A 21,774-nucleotide genomic window follows, 5' to 3' on the forward strand; every position below is an offset into this window, starting at 1 on the left:
AATAATTGCAAGCATAATGATTTCATACATCCAAATCCCATCTGTTTATATTGATCAATATAAAAAGTTTGGTGGTAAATACAGAGGTATCTAGCCAGTGCAGTTCCACATCCATTACTCATTGAAAATTGTCCAGCAAGGTAAGGGATATGGAAACCAGACTGAAAATAGAGTAAAAAATATCTAAGGTATAAGAAGCTACTTCATACTCTTAATATCTGGTTCCAGAATTGCTAATTGGACAATGGTAAATTTAAAATTGTTCATGAAAGGGTCAAAATATTTCTTCAGTAATATTAAATACCTCCACTTTCAATACAATCAGGACAATGCCCATCCTAAAAAAGACATTGGCAACCAGTGACATCCAAATATTGGTCAATTTCAATAACCAGTGGCCAAGATCTATATAATATTACTAAATAAATCAAATAACTTGGCTAAATACTTATTTAAATTCATTATTAGCATACTGTATAACAGTCAAGTCATTTCCTTAGTGTGAGAATGGATTTCTAACCAACTGTTGAAGGCAGGAAAATGCTGAAAATTCAGTGGGAAATAAAATGGGAGAGGATATGGCTGATTGTAACTAACGTAGGTGTGTTTATGTTGCAATGATGCAGCAGGTCTCACTTGTTACTGAAATTATTAAAATGTGTGAATCTCTTATATTTACAGTAAATACAATTGTAATTTACAGAACTTATAATTAATGTCCTTAATTATAATTAATATATTTTACTGCTGTAAGTCATCTTGATTTTCAAAGAGATAAAAAAAGTGGAATATACATCCAATGATAAATAAATAACAAGAGTTTTTGACTGCATCCACTCATTGCACTAAATATAATGGTTGTTCATTTATGTTTGAATCCAGCCTGTATGGTTTGTAAACCATGTTTTATGGATTATCATGTTGTGTGATTCTAGCTAACTGTGGTTTCTTCAACACACCCAACAGCATCTGCAACAAACTGCAATGATGCCAAAATAACAATGGGTACACAATGATGTCATCATGCAGCTGCCCACTATATAACTGTGTCCTGATGTTTGACACCAGTGTATAAATCATAGTATTTAAGTGATGACATGTTATTCCCTGTGTCACCCTGTTGATGCTATGGAACAAACTATGACTGAGCAAACTATATCTTATATCAGTACAGTGTGTGAATTCAGTCTTTCAAAAATGATTTATTCACACTGATATTTTGTCCATAGGCATGTAAGATATCTTAACTCTAAACTTAATTATGTAAAGTGGGAATGTCTGCTTGGTGGTTTCAGATCCAATTTTGCCTCCATGTAAGCCATGTATATTTCAGCAGTCTTGTAATCTTTATATACCCTTCAGATATCCTTTTAAACAGAATCTCAATACCTCTGATTCATCATTGTGCACAGAAAGGCAGTTGAAAAGATGAACTAAGCAGGTCACTCTAATACAATTCTAATATCCTGAAATGTTTTTGCTTTGTAGACTATGTTGTTTCTTTGAATGCTTCTGACGAATTCTTGAAAAACCGAATCATGAATCTCCCTGAAAGCATTGTTGCTGGAACGCATTATGCCCAGGACCGATACTTAAGATCCCTCAGTCTTTTTAGGGACTTAAATTCTGAGGATGAAACTGTTCTCAACTATTTTGACGAAACAGAAATACATCCACAGTATATTGGTATGATATAAAATACATCTAATTCCTTCATTCCATTCCATTTTATCTAGCTATTATGACCTTTTGTGTCATTTTCATGTACTATCAATTTGTAAATTTAGATAACAAATAGTTAAAATTACAACAAGCAGAGTATTATATGTCATAGTTTGTTAAGCCAACTTGAAAAAAGACAAATGAAGGGAAACAAGAAAATAGCTTAATTATTTTAATTATGCCTTCCTGTCTCCATTTCCCATACCAAGCCAATTTTCTCAACATGTGAAAAGAAAGTCATAAAAGAGAATTAAAATATAAAAAGGGATTATTGCCCTCCATAGTCAGCATATGTAACCTCAGCTGCATTGTGAGGTAATTAAAGAAACCAGCACTTCTACAAAATCCAGACAGCATCTGTTTCGCCACAACAATCACTAAATTATGAAAATAAAACTAGCATTAGACCACATGGCATGTTATTAATAGCAATGAGATAAATTTGGGCAACTTTTTTTTTCATATGGAAGGCCACATTGGTAGTTGGAGAATTTTTCAGGGGATGTATGATTGGGCAGTAGCTGAGGTAACAGTGGGGGTAGGCTCCAGACAGGCAGGGCCACATCTATTCCGTACCCTTCCTTTTCATACATTTTTGCACACACGTGATATATACATACTTTTCTTACGGACAAACCTATTCACACTTGTCAAGTGAATGTGTGAGCTCCATTTGGAGATTCTTCTTGTCACAAAACCAGATTTAGTTCAGATAGTCTTTTCTAAATGGTCTAACAACATGCTGCTAAACACTTTGAACAAAATAAAAATAAATATTTTCATTTATTTATTCCTCACATTTCTTCACCGCCCCTCTCGCCAAAGCTACTCTGGGTGGTTTACAATCAAATTAAAATAAGAGATTAAAATACCATAAAAACAAGTTCATCATAAAAATATAAATATAAAATCCAAGATGGAGAAACAAACAGTCTCAATAAAATTCTTCAGGGCCTCATCAAGGTGCCAGCCACCCCCATGATTGACTATTCCGCTGCCCGCCCCAAGCAAGGTGGCAAAGCCAGGTCTTTACTCCCTTTCAGAAGGCCGGGAGAGTGGGGGCCTGCCTCACCTCTGGGGGTAACGTATTCCACAGGGCAGGGACCACAGCAGAGAAGGCCCTCTTCCTGGGCCCCACCAATTGACAATCTCTCATGGATGGGGTCCATAACATGCCCACTCTGCCTGACTGGGTGGGACAGGTTGATGTAATGTGCCCCATGTACAGTACATTGCAATAGTCTATACAGGAGATGACTAGGGCATGAGTGACTGACCGGAGGGGTTCCCAATCCAGTAAGGGACATAACTGGCGCACAGCACAAAGTTGGGTGAAGGCTCCCCTGGCAATGGATGCCACCCGCTCTTTGAGCAGGAGTCATGAGTCCAGGAGAACCCCCAGGTTCCATACCGGATCTGTCTGGGGCAGTGCAAGCCCATCCAGAACCAAAGATGGTAAGTTCCCAGATGCTGAGGAGTGCCCAACCCACAGCCACTCCATCTTACCAGGGTTCAGCTGAAGCCTGTTGTTCCCATCCAGACCCCTACAGCCTCCAGGCGCCCAGAGAGGGTGGTCAAAGCATTACTTAGGTTGCCCAGGATGGAGATGTATAATTGGGTATCATCAGAATACTGATGATACCTCATCCCATGGTAATGGATGATCTCACCCAGTGGTTTCATGTAGATGTTAAAAAGGAGTGGGGAGAGTACTGAACCATGTGGCACCCCATATAGGGGGGACCACGGCCTGTATCTCTTGCTTCCTATCAACACCAGTTGGGACTGGCCCTGGAGGAAGGAGGTAAACCAGCACAAAATCGCACCACCCACCCCCAAGTCCCTAAGCCAACCCAAAAGGATACCATGGTTGATGGTATCGAAAGCCACTGAGAGGTCAAGAAGAGCAAGGATGGATGCGCTGCCCCCATCCTGCTCCCAGAGATCATTCAAAAGTGCGATCAATGCTGTTTCCATCCCATATCCAGGCTTGAAACCCAACTGAAAATGGTCCAGATAATCCATTTCATCCAGGGTCCTTTGGAGCTGCTACACCACCACTTTCTCAACCACCTTCCCTAAAAAGGGGAGGTGGGAGACTAGACGAAAATTGTCCAGTACAGTGGGATCCAGCAATGGTTTCTTGAGGAGGGGGTGCACCAGCGCCTCTTTAAAGGTTGTTGCAAACACTCCCTCCCTCAAGGATGAATTCACCATCGTCTGGACCTACCCACACATCACCTCCCAAGCTCCCTTCACCAGCCAGGATGGTCATGGATTTAATTGGCAAGTGGTGGCATTTACAGTCCAGGGGACCCTATCTACTTCCTCATGCACAACAGGATCAAACTGTTCCCAGATAACTGGGTAAGTACCTTCCCCAGACATCTCCATAGACCATGGCCCATGCTTGGCATCCAACTTGGCACAAATCCGAGTGATTTTATCCTCCAGATGCCTGGAAAACTCCTTTGCATGGCCTTGTAGGTAGGTTAATGGACCCACCTTCCCCAATAGAGGTTGAGTGATCTTAAACAGGGCCACTGGGTGGCATTCTGTCGATGCAATAAGAGCAGAGAAATATTGACATTTCGCTGCTCTTACTGCCACAAGGTAGGCCTTAATAACGGCTCTAACTTGTGTTCGGTTGGATTCGTTCCTTGTCCTTGTCCAGCAGTGCTCTAGACATCTCTTAATCCTCAGCTCCTCCATAAACCATGGGGAATGTTTGGTTTGATGGGACAAGAGAAGTCACACGGGCGCAATCCTGTCCAAGGCCCTGGCCACCTTCCTGTTCCATGCGGTAGCCAGGGCCTCCACTGCACCGTGCAGCAGATCCTTGGGTATAGCCCCAAGCTCCCTTTGGAACCCCATTGGGTCCATCATTCGCCGGGAGTGGACCAATCAAATGGGTTCTGCCTCCCTGCTGAGGGGGGCAGCATGAGAGAATCTCAAGGCCACCAGGGCATGATCTGACCATGACAAAGGGACAGATTTAACTTTCCCATCAAATCACATTGCCACTGCTCCGACAAGAAAACCAAGTCCAGAGTGAGGCCACTGTCCCAATTCGAGTCCTGAATAATCTGGGACAGGCCCATGTGATATGTAGCAGTTGTTTTAAGTTTTAGATATCCTTATTTCTCTTACTATTAAGAGGCAGCTTGTTTACTGGTAAAAGTGGTAGACAAGAGAAGGGTAGACCCAGGTTGAAATCCCTGCTCAATTATGCAGTCTCAGTGTGACTTTAGTCCAATCACTGTCTTTCAGCCCAAACTAACTCTTATGAGTGGATAGTGGGAATAATGTAGTTTCACTGGCAGACTACTTCCAAGGATTCCCCAATAAAAGGTATTTATGATAGGATGCCACCAATCAGATTGAAGCTCCTGATGTACCTTAATTGTCCAGTTTAGGTTCTTTAGTACTCAGTCAAGGCCTTCCCATTTCAACCCTACTGTGGAAAAAAGAGAAAAGTAGTCCTATGTTAGCCTGGCATGGTAGACCAGACTAAGAAACCAATGCCATATATGTCAGGACTACTTTTATTGTAACAGCTGTAAGTAACAGAATCTTGCAAGTGTGAATGCCCAAGTGTGAATGCCCTTCCTCACTTTATCTTCATGTGAACTAGGGAGGGGCTTGTCTGGGACATTTTCTCAAATTATTTTCTTGGCATGGGCTCAAGCTCCTCTTAACTGACCATTGCCTTGGTAGCAGTTCTTCCTCATCTTCTTCAAGGCCATTGCCCTCTACAAAGTTTTGGAGCTTTATGCTCAAAACCCGGAAGTATAGAACTTAACAAACTTATGATTAGAATTCATGCTAATCCTGCCACAAGATTGCATGTGGCAAAGGTTTTAATGAGAAATTCCCCTATTAAACCAAATCCCTAAAAAATATTTTATTTTGTTTACAGGTGTTTGTTTACATTTGTATGCTGACTATTTACGAGTTCCTTTATTGGGAAAAGGGCAATATAGGAAAAAAAAAATCTCTTTTTCTCTCTCTCACAAACACAGGATTCCAAATAAAAACAATAGTCAACCTATCTAAAATTGTTACTGAATTGATTCTTTGATTTCAGCACATGTTATAAAGGAGTACGGAGATGGCCTTGAAGAAGGAATTCAGTAGCCATAAGGTTCATGCCAGCTTAGCCTTGGAAGGAAGGAGGGAGTGAAAAAGAAATTCAAGATTGCTCCACCTTGATTCTCTCTGGTATAATAGGAGGAGAGAATTTTGGTTAAGGTTTTCAAGATTCTGTTATTAACAATAACTTTAACAATAAACTAGAATTCCAATAGAACTTGTGGTATCTGTTTCCTGCCCTGGCCAACCTCAAAAAAAAAGCACATGTTCAGAATTTATTGAAGAGAGTATAATTGGAGAGAGATTATTTGTCCCTTCTGCTTGAATGTTGTCAGGCAGGCTGTTCTTGCTCTTCTCCTTTCTTTTTCTCCTCAGCACTATCCTATCCAATGGTGGATGTGAAAGGTAGCTGTTTTAGGAAGATGACTTACTTTGCCCAGCCAGGCAAAATGCTTCTTCTCTGATGTCCTGTGTCGAGCCAGCAAACCAGAAAATTACCAAGTGGCTGGTTATATTAAAAGGTTTACATGGTTGAGGATTTTTTGCAAAACAAAAGATGAATTCCAACTTTCCAGGCTCCTCAGCATAGGGGACTTATCAGATGCTTTGAAGAGACACTGTTGTGTCACACCAAAATCAGTTTAATCGCACCATCTCACAGACGGTGACCTTGGGCCAGCCACTTTCTCTCAGCCCAATTTGGTGCAATGTAGACTAGCCTCCTCATGGTGCACCCTGGGCAACGTGACTTGTCATGGCTAAATAGTCTACACATCTGGCTGCTGGATCTCACAAGGATTTCCCAAAAGTAAAGCAGCATGAACCACGAACTGCTATGCCATACGATTAAAAAAAAAAATCTCACAGGATGGTTGTAGTGGAGAAAAATTAGAGAAAGTATTATGTATGCTGTCTTCAGTTCCTGGAGGAAAGATGGTATATAACAATTAAATGACAGCTTAAATTTAAGCTATCATGGTGGAAAAGACTTTCACAGTTTTATATTTGCTTGCTGTAATGCAACAATTCCAACCATCCTTTTTGGCCGTGTTATCTGGGGCTGATTGGAATTTGACAGCGTGAGAGTCACAGAGCCACATATGATGCATATCTACCTAATTTTCTGAGCTGTGTTAACAAACAGTTTTGTACCTTTGACCAATTTCATTACTTTTGCTCCACACATATAATATATTGTCCTGGATTCTGTTACACAAAAACGATATGGGCCCCTCAAATATTGCAAGACTATTCATTTGCCTATATTAATAGAAAAATTGTATCGTTACTATCTCTTTGGTGCCATTCATTTATTTTTTATTTTCTATAATGATAAAGTTTGCAAAGAGGCATTTTTATGGTGAAAGCATTGGCCTCTTTATAATGGCAATTAAAAAATAATAATAGTCTAATTTTATGTAATTCAAAATTTCTTTCCTATCCTGCCTCCATGCTTGAAAGATGTATCAAAGTTTGAGGGCCTGGAAAACAGAGTTATAACAAAAGAAATAATCAAAAACATTGGTAAGCCTCGAAATTATGGTATGACAGAAGAAGAAAAGGAAGAATTTGAACGGAAAGAAGCAGAAGAACGCCTTGCTAAAGTAGCTAAAGAAAAGGCTGACTTGGAGAAAAGGGAGTTTGAAGAAAGGGCCCAAAAATTAGCAAATTGGGAAGAATGGGTAAGCTAATCCTAAATATAAGAAAATTTTAACGTATTTACAGATTTCTCACCAGAGGAGGAGGAAAGAGAAGAAAATTCTCTCCAGGAAGCACTACACATTTTTCTATTTAATTTGTTTGAGAGGATATGGTGCTAAAAGGTTTAGATAGTTTATATCTGTACTCTAGTAAATGTTCTCAGGAGGAGCAAATTAATTGATCCCAATGGAAAAAATAGAGTAGAGTTGGATAGTACCATTTAGACTCTTGAGTTCCACCTCTCCTCAGTGAAGGAATCACACTAAAGCACCCCAGTCAGATGGTTGTCCAACCTCTATTTGAACACATCCAATGAAGGAGAACCCAGCATCTCCTGGCAATAGAACTGCTCTGTTATGAAATTTTTCCTTTCACCAAAATCTTTCTTCATGTAACTTAATCCATTGTTTTATGCCTCCTGGGATGATGGAGAAAACATGTTCTTTTTGATGACATCCCTTCCAATACATAAAAAGTGCTATCAAAGAGCTATCAAACATACCCATACTCTTCATGTGACTTAGTTTTGTTGTGTGACATTCTTTCAGGTATTCTTTTCTAAAGGCTTAACATCTCCAGAACCTCTCTTCACAGGACTTAATTTCTAGTCCCTTGACCTTCTTCCTTGCCCATCTCTGAAACTTTTCCACTTTCTTTGAATACTTAAAATGGGGTGCCCAGAATTGGATGCAATATTCAAGTAGGGTCTAACATACAATAAAGTGGAACTATCATTTCCTTTGATTTGGAAATTAGATTTCTGTTAATGCAGCCTAACGTTGCATTAACATTTTTTGCAGCCACATAATACTGCCGACTTATATCCAGCTTGCAATCAACAATGATTACAAGTATAACCCATCCTATATATCTATATCTGATTTTTTTTCTATACAGCTTAGTATTTATGTTAATATTTCAGCCCATTTCTTTGAATTTTACTTTTGTCTTCTAGCATATTAGCTACTTTACACAATTTTATCTCATCTGCAGATCTGATAAGGACTCATGTTACCTCTTCCTCCAAGTCATGAATACCAATATTGAAAAGGATAGGGCCCAGAATTCTAATAAATATATTGAGTTTTCTTTCCTAATATAACATAGAATACCTTTAAATCTACATTAAGTCCTCACACACCTTTTATTCCTAAATTTCAAGTATGTTCGTTGGAACAAAAGATACACAATAATCCATGCTTTGATTAACTGTAATGTATTAAAGAAACTGAGACCTCATGTGGCGCAGAGTGGTAGGCGACAGTATTGCAACCGAAACTGTCCCCACGACCCGAGTTTGATCCCAGCGGAAGCTGGATTCTTGGGTAGCCGGCTCAGGTTGACTCAGCCTTCCATCCTTCCGAGGTTGGTAAAATGAGTACCCAGCTTGCTGGGGAAGTTGACAACTGGGGAAGGCAATGGCAAACCACCCTGCTACAGTCTGCCAAGAAAATGTTTTAAGAGTGGTGTCCCCCAAGAGGGTCAGACATGACTCAGTGCTTGCACAGGGGACCTTTCACATCACATTAAAGAAACTATAGTTGTGAGAATTCAGACAACTTCCAAACCAGAGATATATGCTAAGTCACAAAGAAGCAACCTATATTATAGTGTGGTGTGCATCATTTCATTCACAATTTTAAGAAGTAATTTCATGGATCTAACTTACCCAGACTTGAATTTCTTGGAATGAAATCGCTAACTAGTGATTTTTTTAAAACAAAAAATATTTGTGTATATGTATATGTATGTATATGTGTGTGTGTGTGTGTATATATATATAAAGACTTAAGGTATGAATTGATGGATGTATAGTTTTACTTACAAGTAACTTCCTTTGCTTTAAGAATCTAGAGAGTATACATGCACATATACCTGAAACACACCCAGCTGGTTAGAAATGTTTTATATAGAAAGATATGTGCAGGAAATGTCATAGCAATTGTCAGGCATTTACTGTTTGGCCAACATTTTCTCTTGGGCATGTGCATGATATGTACTGTAAGCTATACAAAGTTTGCTACGTTTTAATAGCAAGTGAATGTAGAATTCAAGAAACTAAAGTCACATATATGACAAGAATTTTGAAAAATCAGTTTTCTATACTATTGCTCTAGACTTTATGTGATGTCTATGTGTAATTTAGATATATTTCTATTTAGAATAAGCGTTTAGAAGAAGTGAAGCGGCAAGAACAAGAACTTCTGGAAGCTCAGTCAATTCCACTGAGAAACTACTTAATGAAGCATGTGATGCCAACCCTTATGCAGGGGTTGAATCAATGCTGCATGGTCAGGCCAGATGACCCTGTCGACTTTCTGGTAAGGGAATACATACTTTTTTAACCCACCTACCTACCTACCTATGGTAGGAGACAAAAAATAATGTTCTATTTGTATTACTTATTTGTAAATGTTAGCCCTTTTATAAGTTATTTGTAAATCTTCTAGTTGTAGCAAACCTGACAAGGATCCATATAACTTTATAAGGAACTTACAGTGCATCCATCAGTTACTCTAAACAACCTACAATGCCATTAGCACAATTCCTTTGAAACTGAGACTTGTTTTTGAAACTGTATTTTACCAGGTGTAGGGGGAAAAAAAACAGGTGTGCATCTCTAACTCATCAGTACTCAGTAAGAATAGATTTTCTAATTGGGCCTCTTATTTCTATTCATCATGCTAGAGATCTGCTCATTGTTACCCTATAAGCTCTCTTCTAACAGTCAGGGAAAGAGTCACAAGCTTCCTGTGCATTCTTTACAGTCCTAAAAACAGACTTTTAGCTGATTTTAGCTCAAGATGGTCTTATATGAGTGCATAGAATATTGTTTCCCTTTCAGTAACGTATTTTCCCCAAGTTTCACCAAATGGGCAGATCTGTTACCATATGTGGGGAAACCACACATTAATTGATTTTTGTAATAGGCTGGGCCCATATCTATAAAGAAAGAAGTAAAAACAAAAAAGGGGGCTGAGACAAAATATTAAGTCCAATTTACAGTTTATTAAGTGATGAACATACAATGACAAGAGAAGGGGAGCAAGCTTATTCAACTGACATACAGTTTCAAACATTTCAGAAAGGTTCGACAATAATGCAAACAAGATTGAAAGTGGGACACTTAGAAAACTTAGACTGTACATTAGAGAGAGAGAGAGATGACAGAAACACTGTTCAAAGTCATTGAACCAGCAGAGACAAGATACTTCAGGCTTTCAGGCTGGGCTTTGATGATGGGATCCTTGTTTATGAACATTCTACCACTATGCAGTGTAGCCCAATTACAAGTTAATGTTGAAAATCACTGTACCTAGTAGTAATCTGTTATGAATAGATTGGCACTAGGTGGATCTTTCTCCAGCAGATCATAAATTTTGAATCAAGGATGGTATTCCCAAAGTAGCATCCAAAATATCTGGGACGCTGGGTCCCATCTTTAATTGTTCCAACAACAGAATACAGAGCTAAGTGTCTACTTGAGCAGTAAACCTTAGAAAATCTCTTCCTTAGAACAGGGAAATTTGGAAGACAGAAGGGGTTCAAAATATATCTTTCTTGATTCTGCCTCTAAAAGGATGATGCAGGGCTCAACATAATCTTTCAAGCCAAGTCCAGGCATGTTGTTTGGAAAGAGAGGGTGCAAGACACCACCAGTCTACAGGTGCTGGTAGAGAGCAGAGCAGGAGAAGAGCAGCAGAGAGAGAAAACACCTTGTGGTGCAATGAGTTTTATTGCCTCATATCAGAACCAATTCCTGCCAGTCCAGTGTCTGCAGTTTTACCTGGAATTTTCGAGGAATGCTATGATTTTCTTGATCTTGGTGCCTAGAATTTTCTTTACTGGAAATGTTATTAAAAATATTCTATGGTAGAATGAACATATTATCTTAAATATTAATTTCCTTAACAATAGATCTCACCGTTTGGGGTATCAACAGAGATTATCTTGTTTTGAAACAGGTCCTTCTTGGTATAATTCTATGGAGGTAGCCTTGGCTTAGTCTTTGATTTTGATTAATAGGCCATCTCCATATGGTGGGTGGTTTGGCTTATGCAATTTTTCATCTGATTAATAATGGAACCTGAGCTCAACAGTTTTCCCAATATGCTCAAGTCCCTGTCTGTGTCTGTTTTGACTACATTCTTCTTTGATTTCGGTTTCCAAATACACATTCACTTCTACATATGAAGCACTATTTCATAATGGGATTGCCTGTAGCAGGAACTGTACTGTGGATGTACCAAGTAGAAGTTGCTATTATAGTTACAGTACTAGTCACTGTCTAGCACCTCATCAATACCAGAGGTATCTGATACTTTGAATTTAGTTGGTTTCCATTAATTTTAGGAAATGCACTGATATCTTTAATGTATAAGAAAACTAACAAACCTTTTATGTGGATATTTTTTAATCAACAGGCAGAATATCTCTTCAAGAATAATCCGGAATTTGACTAAGAAGTATAAACAGTTGCCCTGTTATACCTTGTTAAATTTAATTTTAAATTATTGTTGTGCAATATTCTTGTACAATATACATTCAATATAACACTTTTAAAAATTATTTAAGAAATCTGAAGTTTGAGGGTGTGTAAATTTATCTATAATGAATGACAAAGTACAGTATTATCTGATAAATTACAGGAAGTTCCTTTAAAACATTTAGAGCAAAGAAACAGCTTCAAAATTGTTGTTCTTGGAAAAGTAACCATCTAGGTTATCAAGTTTATTAAGAACATGTACTGTTCTGTTAAGGAAAAGAAGAATATTGGTACTTGTTCAGTTACACCAAGTCCTTTTACAATGCAAGCATATGCAAGTTTATTCAAAGTAATCTCACTGTAATTAATTCAGCTTAACTCAGAAAATAGAATTACAGCTTTAGCCACTTCTCCCAAGACATAGCATCAACCAAATCTGCTTGAGATAATGTAAAGCAGAAATGAGTACGCGCTTAATATCACCCCAGTGATAGCTGGGCGACATTGTGAGGGTTGAATGAAAAATAATACCTCCAATTGTATAAGTAGCCAACAATTGACAGTATTGGAATGCTAGAAGCTTGTGTGTCCTTTAGCACCTATTCTTTCACTTCATTTGGCGGGAAGTTGCTGAGAAAAAAGCTTGTGTTGCTGTTGCTTGAGAAACAGAAACCACTGATAAGTGTGCTTTAATTATTGAATTTTTGACTGCCAATGGAGTCCCCCCAGTGAAATTCACCACAAAATACAGATTGTTTTTGGTGATGACTGTGTTGATGTGAGTACTGTGTGTTGCTGGGCCAAAAATGTGAAGATGGTGAACTGGGAAGAATTTATTTATAATACCAAGAACCAAGTGGACAACTTGTGACAGCAACTGATGAGTTTCACATGAGAAAGTTTGATGAACTGATTAAGGACAATCCATGAAGTCAGAGGAAAATTGCTGTTACTCTTGGCATTTCACAGGAATGTATGGGTCGTATTAATGATATTCTTCAGTATCAAAAGATTTGTGTAAGATGGCAATAATTGATGGCAACTATTGTCACTTTAGGAGAATGAAGAATTTTTTCACAGCATTATGACAAGGTGAGGAAACATGGGTCATCATTATGACCCAGAAGTGAATTGTCAATCCATGGAATATCATCAGAAAAATTTACCTCTGGCAGAAAAAAAAAAATCAAAACCCAGGCTTTGGCAGGAAAGTGTATGCTTATAGGTAGTACTCATTTAATGACCATTCATTCAGCGACCATTCAAAGTTACAACGGTGCTGAAAAAGGAGACTTACAATCGGTCCTCAAAGTTCCAGCTGTCACATCACCCCGGGATCACATGATCGTGATCTGGGCGCTTGGCAACTGGCTCGCACTTACGATGTTCGCAGCATCCCGTGGTCATATGATCGCCATTTGCAACCTTCCCTGCTGGCTTCCCACAAGCAAAGTCAATGGGGAAGCCAGCAGGGAAGGTCACAATTCACTCCGGTAAATCACTCACATCCTCCCCTGCCTGAGAGCAGCCACCCCTGGCACTGTTGCCACACTTTACCTGCCTGCCTGCAAGCCACCTGGGACTGACCTAATGACCTGTGTTTTGGAAAGCTGCGCTGCCTTTGGAAAGGCCAGGGAACCACGTGTAGGAAACGTTCGCTGGAGAAGCTGGGTCCGAAAAGGAGACAGCAAGTGCTTCTGCTTTGGTTGCGGCAGCTGGGCACAAAAGGCAAACAGTTGGTGTGGGGAACTGGGAGAGAAGACAGCTGGGTGAACGAATGCTTGTTGGCATTTGCTGGGGCAGCTCAGGCTTCTGGGCAGCTGCAGCTCAGGGGCTTCTTGTAGCCCCAGAGAGCCAAGAAGCCCCTGAGCTGCAGCATGGCAAACAGACCCAGAGCTGTGCGGTTCTGGGGCTGCTTGCCACCCTGCAAGGCAGGGTGGCAAAAAAAGGCAGAGATGTGGGGGAGATAGGTAGGAGTTGGAGGCACTCCCTTATCTTACTGAGGCTTGGAGCTGGGAGGGACCAAGCCCGGAATAACTTGGATTGGGGTGGGTCCTTGGCTAACAACCAGTGAAATTCGCTTAACAATGGCAAGGGGGATTGCCGGGATTGTTGTTGCTAAGTGATGCGGTCACATGACATCTTGCTTTATGACCGCATCTCTTAGCGCCCAAAATTCCAGTCCCAATTGTGGTTGTATGTTGAGGACTACCTGTACCATCTCAGAGTACTACCTTTTAAGAATACTTTGAAACAATGATTAAGCTGAAGGAAGGAAATTTTGCTGCATCTTGACAACACCAGGTCTCAGTCCTCATGAGCCACCTAAAAGGCAGTTGTGAAGTTGGATCACTGTCTTACCCTATCTGTCATACTAGGCACCGTGCAATTTCTACCTTTTCTCCTAGCTGAAGGAATACTTTAGTGGGCATCTGTTTGATTGAAATGGACAGATAGAAAGGACTCTAAGGACCTGGTTAAAGAGACAAAGCATGCAGTTCTTTTGTGATGGCCTTGAATGGAGGCAATTCCTGTATGTGGAGAAATAAATACAGGTGACAAAAGAGCTCATATTTTCCCGTTTTATTTATTAAAATATCCCTATTTAAACTGAAGTTATCGAGGTGGAAGCATTACTTTACATTCAACCCTCATTATTGTATTCTGAGTCACTAATGGAGAAATGTCCTTAGTCTTGTATTGCCTTCAACATTGGTTGACAAAGTGTCACTGGGAAGCTCAGAAAGATGTAGATTGTCACCTATTAGCCCCTGAATTTGGTAACAAAATGTATAATTACTTAAAATAATGTATATGGCCACCATCTCACAACAGTGACTCCGGACAGTGTGCAAGGATTAAAACAACAGTTACAAGCAATGCCCCATGATGCCCCATAAGCCTATTGGGAACCAGTACAGTTTACAGAGCAGTGGTGTTACATGAATGTATTGAGAAACACCAAAAACTGCCCGTGCTATCACATTCTGGACCAGCTGCAGATTCCAAATACACTTCAAGGGCAGTCCCATGCAGAGTGTGTTAAAGTAATCCAAATGCGAAGTGACTATGACATGAGTCACCAGGAGCAAAGCCGCCTAGTCCAGGAATGGGTGCAACTGATACACAAGACAAACCTGTGCAACAGGCCCCCTAGCCACAGCTGCCACCTACTCATCAAGCAGAAGCCATGAGTCTAGGAGGAACTCCAAATTGCACACCACCTCTCACTGGGGAAGTGCACCCCCAGGCGAAGTTAAAGGTGGGAAATCTCTGGAGTCGGGGGGGGGGGGGGCTTAACAAGCACAGCCACTCAGTCTTGCCAGTGTTGAGCCAGATCCTGTTCTTCCCCTATCCAGACCCTCACAGCCTTCAAGCACCAGGAAAGGACCTCACTGGCATCACTTGGCCCAGAGTGGAGATCATCAGCATACTGATAATACCGTACCCCATGTGAACTGATGACTTCACCCATCTGATTCATTTAGATGCTAAATAGAAGTGGCAAGAAAGTAGAACCCTGAGGAACCCCTCAAAGTAGAGTCTGACCTCTCCCCCTTCCCAACACTGACTGGACCCAATTCTGAAGAAAGGAGATCAAGTATAACACAGTGCCTCCCAATCCTCTAAGATGAGGCAGAAGGATTCCATGGCCGATGATATCAAAGGCTGCAGAGAAATCAAAGAAGGCCAGGATGGATTCTACCCCCATACTGAGCCTGCCAGAGGTCATCAACAAGCATTATCAATGCTGTCTTAGTCTATAACCAAGACTGAATCCTAACTGAGAAGGGTTCAGATAATCCACTTCCAGGGCCCTTTGGGGCCTTATACCATCCACTTTCTCAACTGGAGATTGGATAAATATTGTCCAGTTCCATAGCGTACAGCAATAGTCTCTTTGTTGGGGTGGAGGGTGGGACCAGACAACTTCCTCCTTCAAGGCAGAAAGAATCACCCCCTCCTGCAGAGAAGCATTCACCATTGCCTGAACCCAACCATCACCTCCCAGGAGACCTTAATCAGCCAGGAGTGACAGGTATCTAAAATACAGGTGACTGAACTCACAGCACCGAGGACCCTGTCCACTACATCAGGGATGACTGGCTTGAACCCTTCCCAGATAACTGGGCCATACTGTACCTTAGGCAACTCCAGTGGACCTGTACCGCCAGATTCCAAATCCAAGCAACTTTATACAACAGATGCCTAGAATAATTCTTACAGTGGCCCTACATAGCAGGAGGGACCAGATTACCCTGAAGAGGCCGACCAACTGGCACTCTACAGACACAGCAAGGGCAGAGAAATAATGTTTCACTGCCCTTATTGCTATGAGGTAATCTTACATGTGTTCAATGGGATTCATGCTTTGTTCAAATCTGAAGATCTCAATTTAGTTTCCATTGATAAGTCTATTCTTTGTGAATCTATCTCATCAGAAATAACTAAAAACTACGTAACTGCCTAAGTAAATAGGAAGAACAGTTTGGATAATAAATTCCATCTTCTGTGGCCTTTTCCAGTGTCTATTAAAAATACATCATTATCATGAAGATGAATAATACTATATGAATCATAATCATGCATAATAAAAAGACTGTAGCCTTTTCAGTGGTATGACAATCTTGTTCAGATGGGACAACTAGGATTTGTATATAGGGTTATCTGAGGATTTTAAATAATACCACAACAACCCTTATAACTTTCTCTCTTTGATGGTTTCAGATGTCTTTCTACGGTCACTCAAAATCCTGATTTCAGTCTCATCAGCATTTTTGGTGTGCTCCACTATTCAATATTTGCGCTTAGAATGGCAAATGAGGTTCAGATGTACCCTAGAAAATAGGATTAGGAAACATGCTGCTCTCCTGATGTTGATCTACAGATCCCAGAATTCTCTACCATTGGCTATGTTGGGAGTTTGAGGTTCAGCAGAAATTCAGGCAGTATTTTTTTCCAGTCCTGTCTAGTGAAACCTGTGACCTCCTATATACAAAACATGTGGTTCTGCTTTAATATTGAACTTCAGCCCTCTGTACCCATTTCAAATATGAGTGTATGCTTCCCTAAGCTCTCTTATCCACAGGATATTGTCAAATATACCTACCTATGAATATGGGTGTTTCATTTGGGCATTATGGGCAATAATCATGAATAGACATTTTCCTGATAACTTTTCTTAGAAAATCCTTGCTTTTACAAATTTAAATAGTCTGCCCTTTTTATCCTTACATTCAGGCAGCTTACGACTGAAATGTTCCCCTTCCTGGATTAATTACACATACACACAAGCCTGGGTTCAAACACAATGCTAAGCCATAATATGATTTGTTTGGTTTTAACTTAGTATGTTGCATAAATGCATCTACTAGTATTTATTGTATAGCATGCTGCCAACTGTAGCTTATTCACAAACCATGGGTAATAAAATAATGGCTTAAATATATATGAACCTATGAAAAGAGGTAATTAACAAACCACAATTTATACAACATTCTAAGGAAAAACATTATAGCTTAGCATGAAGTACAAACTTCACCTGTATGTGTAGATGGGAGATTTCTCTTCCAGTTTCCTCCCGCCGCCCCTTTGACAAATAGTAAAGGGAAAAAAATCTACACTATACGCTACAACTCCTACAACATCAATAACGACCTCTGTGCCTTTGCGCTGCCCATGCTCAGTCAACGCCGGAACCGTTATCATTCAATTCAACTTCAATTCATCCAATTAAACTTCAAAAGCCCGAATCGCCTGGAGGACTACATTACCCACAAACCACTGTGAAGCGGCGCGATTCAAGCGCATACGGGAGGCCTCTTGCGTCACTTGACGCAGAGGGTGGGAAGCACCGTTGCGTCAGCACGTCTACTGGCCTCTGCACCGCTGCCCCTCCTTCTCCTTCCCCATCTCCAGAACGTTGCTGTGGTAGCGCCTGGGCGCCATGTTAGGAGGCCGGAGGGGAAGAGGAAGAATTAGAAGCGGCGGCAGCAACAACAGCGGCAACCAGCAGGCGTAGTGAGAGGTTGTTTCCCCTCTCTGAGAGGGCCCCAGCCAGGCCCATATCATGCTCACGGGGCCCGTTTTTCAGGGGCGGAAAGAGTGACTGTTCCGGGGAAGAGGTGACGGCGTTTAACCACAGCCGGAGAGACGATGCCGTTGTAAGTTGAGGCCCGCCAAAGGAGGGAGAGGGACTGTCTCGGGCATACTCGTGAGGCCTCACAGGAGCCTTGGGAGACAACCTGAGCGAGCGCTTCCGGGCCGTGGCGAGTTCGCGGCCATTTGCCCGGCCGGCCGGCTTTCTTTCCTCCTCGTATCCCCGCTTCAGCCCCCCTTTGCTCGCGGACCACACTGGCCTTCCCCGTGTTATTAGGCCGGACAGCATCTTCTCTCAGCTGGGTCCATTTCCTCCTACACAGAGATGGGGTCGGCGCCCGGGAGTCTCATTTTATATTTCCTTTTCCTTCCCTCTCTAAAGAGTTAAGAGGGACTTAAGAGTACAACTTTGGGGGCCGGGGTGGCGCTTCCTAGTCCGTTGCCGGGCCTCAGCCACAGAACAGAGGCAGCAGCCCGACTGCATCAGCCCCCTCCTTGCGCCGTCGCTGCCACTTAAGTTGTCTCCCCTTCTCACGTGATTTTTACAGCTATTCTTCGGTGGGGACTGGGAGGAGGTCGTCTGGGTACAAAGCTCCTAGGTGGCTTGGTCTGTGGAGGCCCGTGCATCTATGCTGCCTTGGCTCGAATCGGCTGCTTGTTGTAACTCCGCGGGTACTTGGCGCCATCTCCGCTGCTTATGAAAGTTGCTCACCGTTTGCAACCCTTGTCCATCTCCCCTAGTGCAAGAAACAAACCCTTTATCCATTCAGCAAGGGAGATCTGAATTTTATATCTTAAGAAACGTTTGCGTATAGCTTTCCATAGTATAGGTCCGTGCATACAGTATTGAAGAATGCCAACTTATTCCAACCCTTCCTCTCCTCCCTCTTTTGTTATTGGCATAGTATGGCCTCAAATTACAGGCTTTTTGTAGATTTGTATATTTTCCCCCCCTATTGTATTGTTTGTAATGTTTTGGTACACTTAGTGTTAAGATTTGAATGAGCAGTAGCTTAAATGACTTGATTGATATGAGAATTTTCTTGGGCCACTTTCCTTTAAATAGTTGCCAAACATAAATTGTTTTGCATTCTGATTGTATTACTGCAGAACTTCAGTGATTATGCTAATATTAAGAAATGCAACATCAACCTTTGCTATCTTAATTTTGTACTTCAAAATGCATATAGGTGTATAAACTGTAATAGTTGTGTATGCTTGTAGAACCTATGTTAAAATGCATTAGGAAACAATTGTTATGATTCTTTATGAATGCTTTGCAACAATTTAATTTACAGTTGTGCAGTGCTTCAGACTGAGTTTCAAAAGGGTGCTTTGGAATGCCCATGGTTGAGAACATACCACCTGTCTGCAGCTCCTTGGAGTGGCTTTAAGTTGTTGCAGATAAATGTTATGCTTATGTCCCCATACACTCCAAAGCATCTTTTTGGAATCAAATTCAGAAGACTGCTTGGCTCTGATTTGAAGAAGGTAATACAGTTTTAACTAAAAGGCTGTTAGGTTTACTGAAAAATAACTTAAATCAGTCTGCTCTGTAAAGTGGGAGCATTTGTCAATATCATTTCCTTTGTTATTAAGCATTGCAAAACGTTTTACTCCTACAAATATAAAAGAGGATATAACAAAGCATAAACAATAGCTTGTGAAATAAATATAGTGGAGCCTCCATATAACATGCTAAACCATTCGTTCATGGGTACTGTGTGAATTAAAAAGGAAATGATTGTGAGCCATGGGTTATGGGTCACCATTTCTGTTGTTTTTTTTATCATTGCCGTCTTTATGTTGGCAGGCTGGCTGATACTTCCTGTATGTTTTGATTTTTTTTTTTTTGGCCAGTGGGCCAATCAAGGTTGCATATAAGGTGGGTTAACTGAAATCTCTACCTCTTTCCCAGTGCCACTCAGAATAGCAGAAATGCTACAGTTGGAGTGTCCCTTTATTAGAGCTACTTGTTTCTCATCTCTTTGTCTGGAAGCCAGAAGGAGATATTAATCATAATGAACTTCTGTCTCTCTGGGTTTGGGTTACATGCAGTGCTTCCATTCATTCATATAAGGGTATGTATATGGTTATTCTCTAGTAAGTGAGAGACTTATCTCCTTAATAACTGGAGATATGAATGAGATTTTTGCTCAAGGCTTTACATGAATAAGCAATCAAGCTAGAAATTAATAATAATCCTAAATGCTATCTAATCCAGAAAACTAATAGGAATATAAAAGCAGGATTTGATGGTAGTTTAGTATCTTAGCTTGTCATGAGTTTGTGACATTTACATGACGTAAATAAGATAGTGTACAACAATTTGTATCATTTTTGTGATGACATCATGTAAGTATTATAAACCAGCCCAAATGGCAGAATTTGTATGATGTCATCATGGAAATCCTCATGATGCCCTAGTCTCTAAGTAGACTTTCTTCAGTAATAGATGGACTCTTACCACAATTAATCCATTAAAACAAGATTGTATTGTGGGGGGGTTTTGGTATGTGGTCTCTTAAAATCACAGTTTTGCGGTGCATCTCCCCCCCCCAATTATTTAAATACTGGATATGATATTATTTGTACTGTAGAGATATGAGTGTTACCCAGTCATTTAAAAGAAGACAGTGAAGGTTTCGAAGATGGCCACTGTGTGTATCTTCTTCTAGAGCAATGTATTTCATTTCTTAACATTTTAAAATAATTATTTGGGGAAAGAATATAGCCTTTGGTTAGTATATTCCTCATGAATTTTGGCATTTTTAGAAATACTTATTTTAGGGAAAGAATGACAGCTATTTCTTACACAATTTTCTAAATTTTAATAGTCATCTATTGGAGACAACTATAGCAAGAAAAAGAAATAACTTCAGTTTTTTGGTTTTCTTTCATACCCAAGCTTCTCTAAGTTCAGTTAAGAGAATGGCTGTTTCTTAAACTGGAGCCCTGCATTCAGCAGTGAGGGTCTTCTCCCACTTATTCCAGTTTCATTATCCTACTTACTGTGGAAGAAAGAACCTATCCCCAAATTCCAGCCCTGTTTTGCTTCGGTGTGCAGATGCTGCAGAGAACTCCACAGTGCTTCATAACTTTTTTTTCCCCTATCCTTTTAACTTTATTTTTAAGCTCCTTGTCTCTCTATCCCAAGGCTGGAAATCCTGTACAGTCCCTTGGTACGTCAAAGGCCAGAGCCTCACTAGGAAGTAACAATTTGACAGTGAGGTCTTCTGGAATGCCACTTATCTCTTCTCTTTGTGAGCTCTGGATAACAGCCATAGCAACAGTTGTATAACATCCACCCCATTCATTCATTCGATTTATATTTTGCCTTAATTTTCTACAGCTCAAGTCAATATATGCTCCTATTTTCTCCACCACAACAACCCTGAGTTGTGGGTTGGATTTAGAGAGTGATTGGTCCAGAGTCACCCAGTTGGCTTCCATGCTTAAGGAGTAACTCATAGTGTCCTGGTTTCTGGTCCAGCATCTTAAGCAGTACACCAAACTGGCTCTTATGGGACCACAAAGAGTAGAGCAGCCTGGGCAACGGAGGAAGCCAGCAACAGAAAACATCCTAACCTTCCACTGGCTGAAGAAATGACAACTGCTGAACTTTCCAGATGGCTGGAAAGTTAATAACCCTTCTTTCCTGTTCCCCAGGCTTC

General features: G+C 40.6%; 2 protein-coding genes across 2 annotated transcripts in view; both read left to right on the plus strand.

The window, feature by feature from the left end:
* Window positions 1-13,538, plus strand: part of AK7 (adenylate kinase 7) — a 43,728-nt gene extending 30,190 nt beyond the window's left edge. The window contains exons 15-18 of the mRNA XM_063290291.1: window positions 1,489-1,686; window positions 7,276-7,496; window positions 9,678-9,836; window positions 11,940-13,538. Coding sequence (XP_063146361.1) covers window positions 1,489-1,686; window positions 7,276-7,496; window positions 9,678-9,836; window positions 11,940-11,978 — 617 coding nt within the window. The 3' untranslated portion in view covers window positions 11,979-13,538. The remainder of the gene's footprint in view (window positions 1-1,488; window positions 1,687-7,275; window positions 7,497-9,677; window positions 9,837-11,939) is intronic.
* A 4,351-nt stretch (window positions 13,539-17,889) lies between these two features.
* Window positions 17,890-21,774, plus strand: part of PAPOLA (poly(A) polymerase alpha) — a 57,239-nt gene continuing 53,354 nt past the window's right edge. Inside the window, exon 1 of the mRNA XM_063290293.1 lies at window positions 17,890-18,165. Coding sequence (XP_063146363.1) covers window positions 18,158-18,165 — 8 coding nt within the window. The 5' untranslated portion in view covers window positions 17,890-18,157. The remainder of the gene's footprint in view (window positions 18,166-21,774) is intronic.

This window comes from Candoia aspera, chromosome 1 (assembly GCF_035149785.1).
Source record: "Candoia aspera isolate rCanAsp1 chromosome 1, rCanAsp1.hap2, whole genome shotgun sequence".
Lineage (NCBI taxonomy): Eukaryota > Metazoa > Chordata > Lepidosauria > Squamata > Boidae > Candoia > Candoia aspera.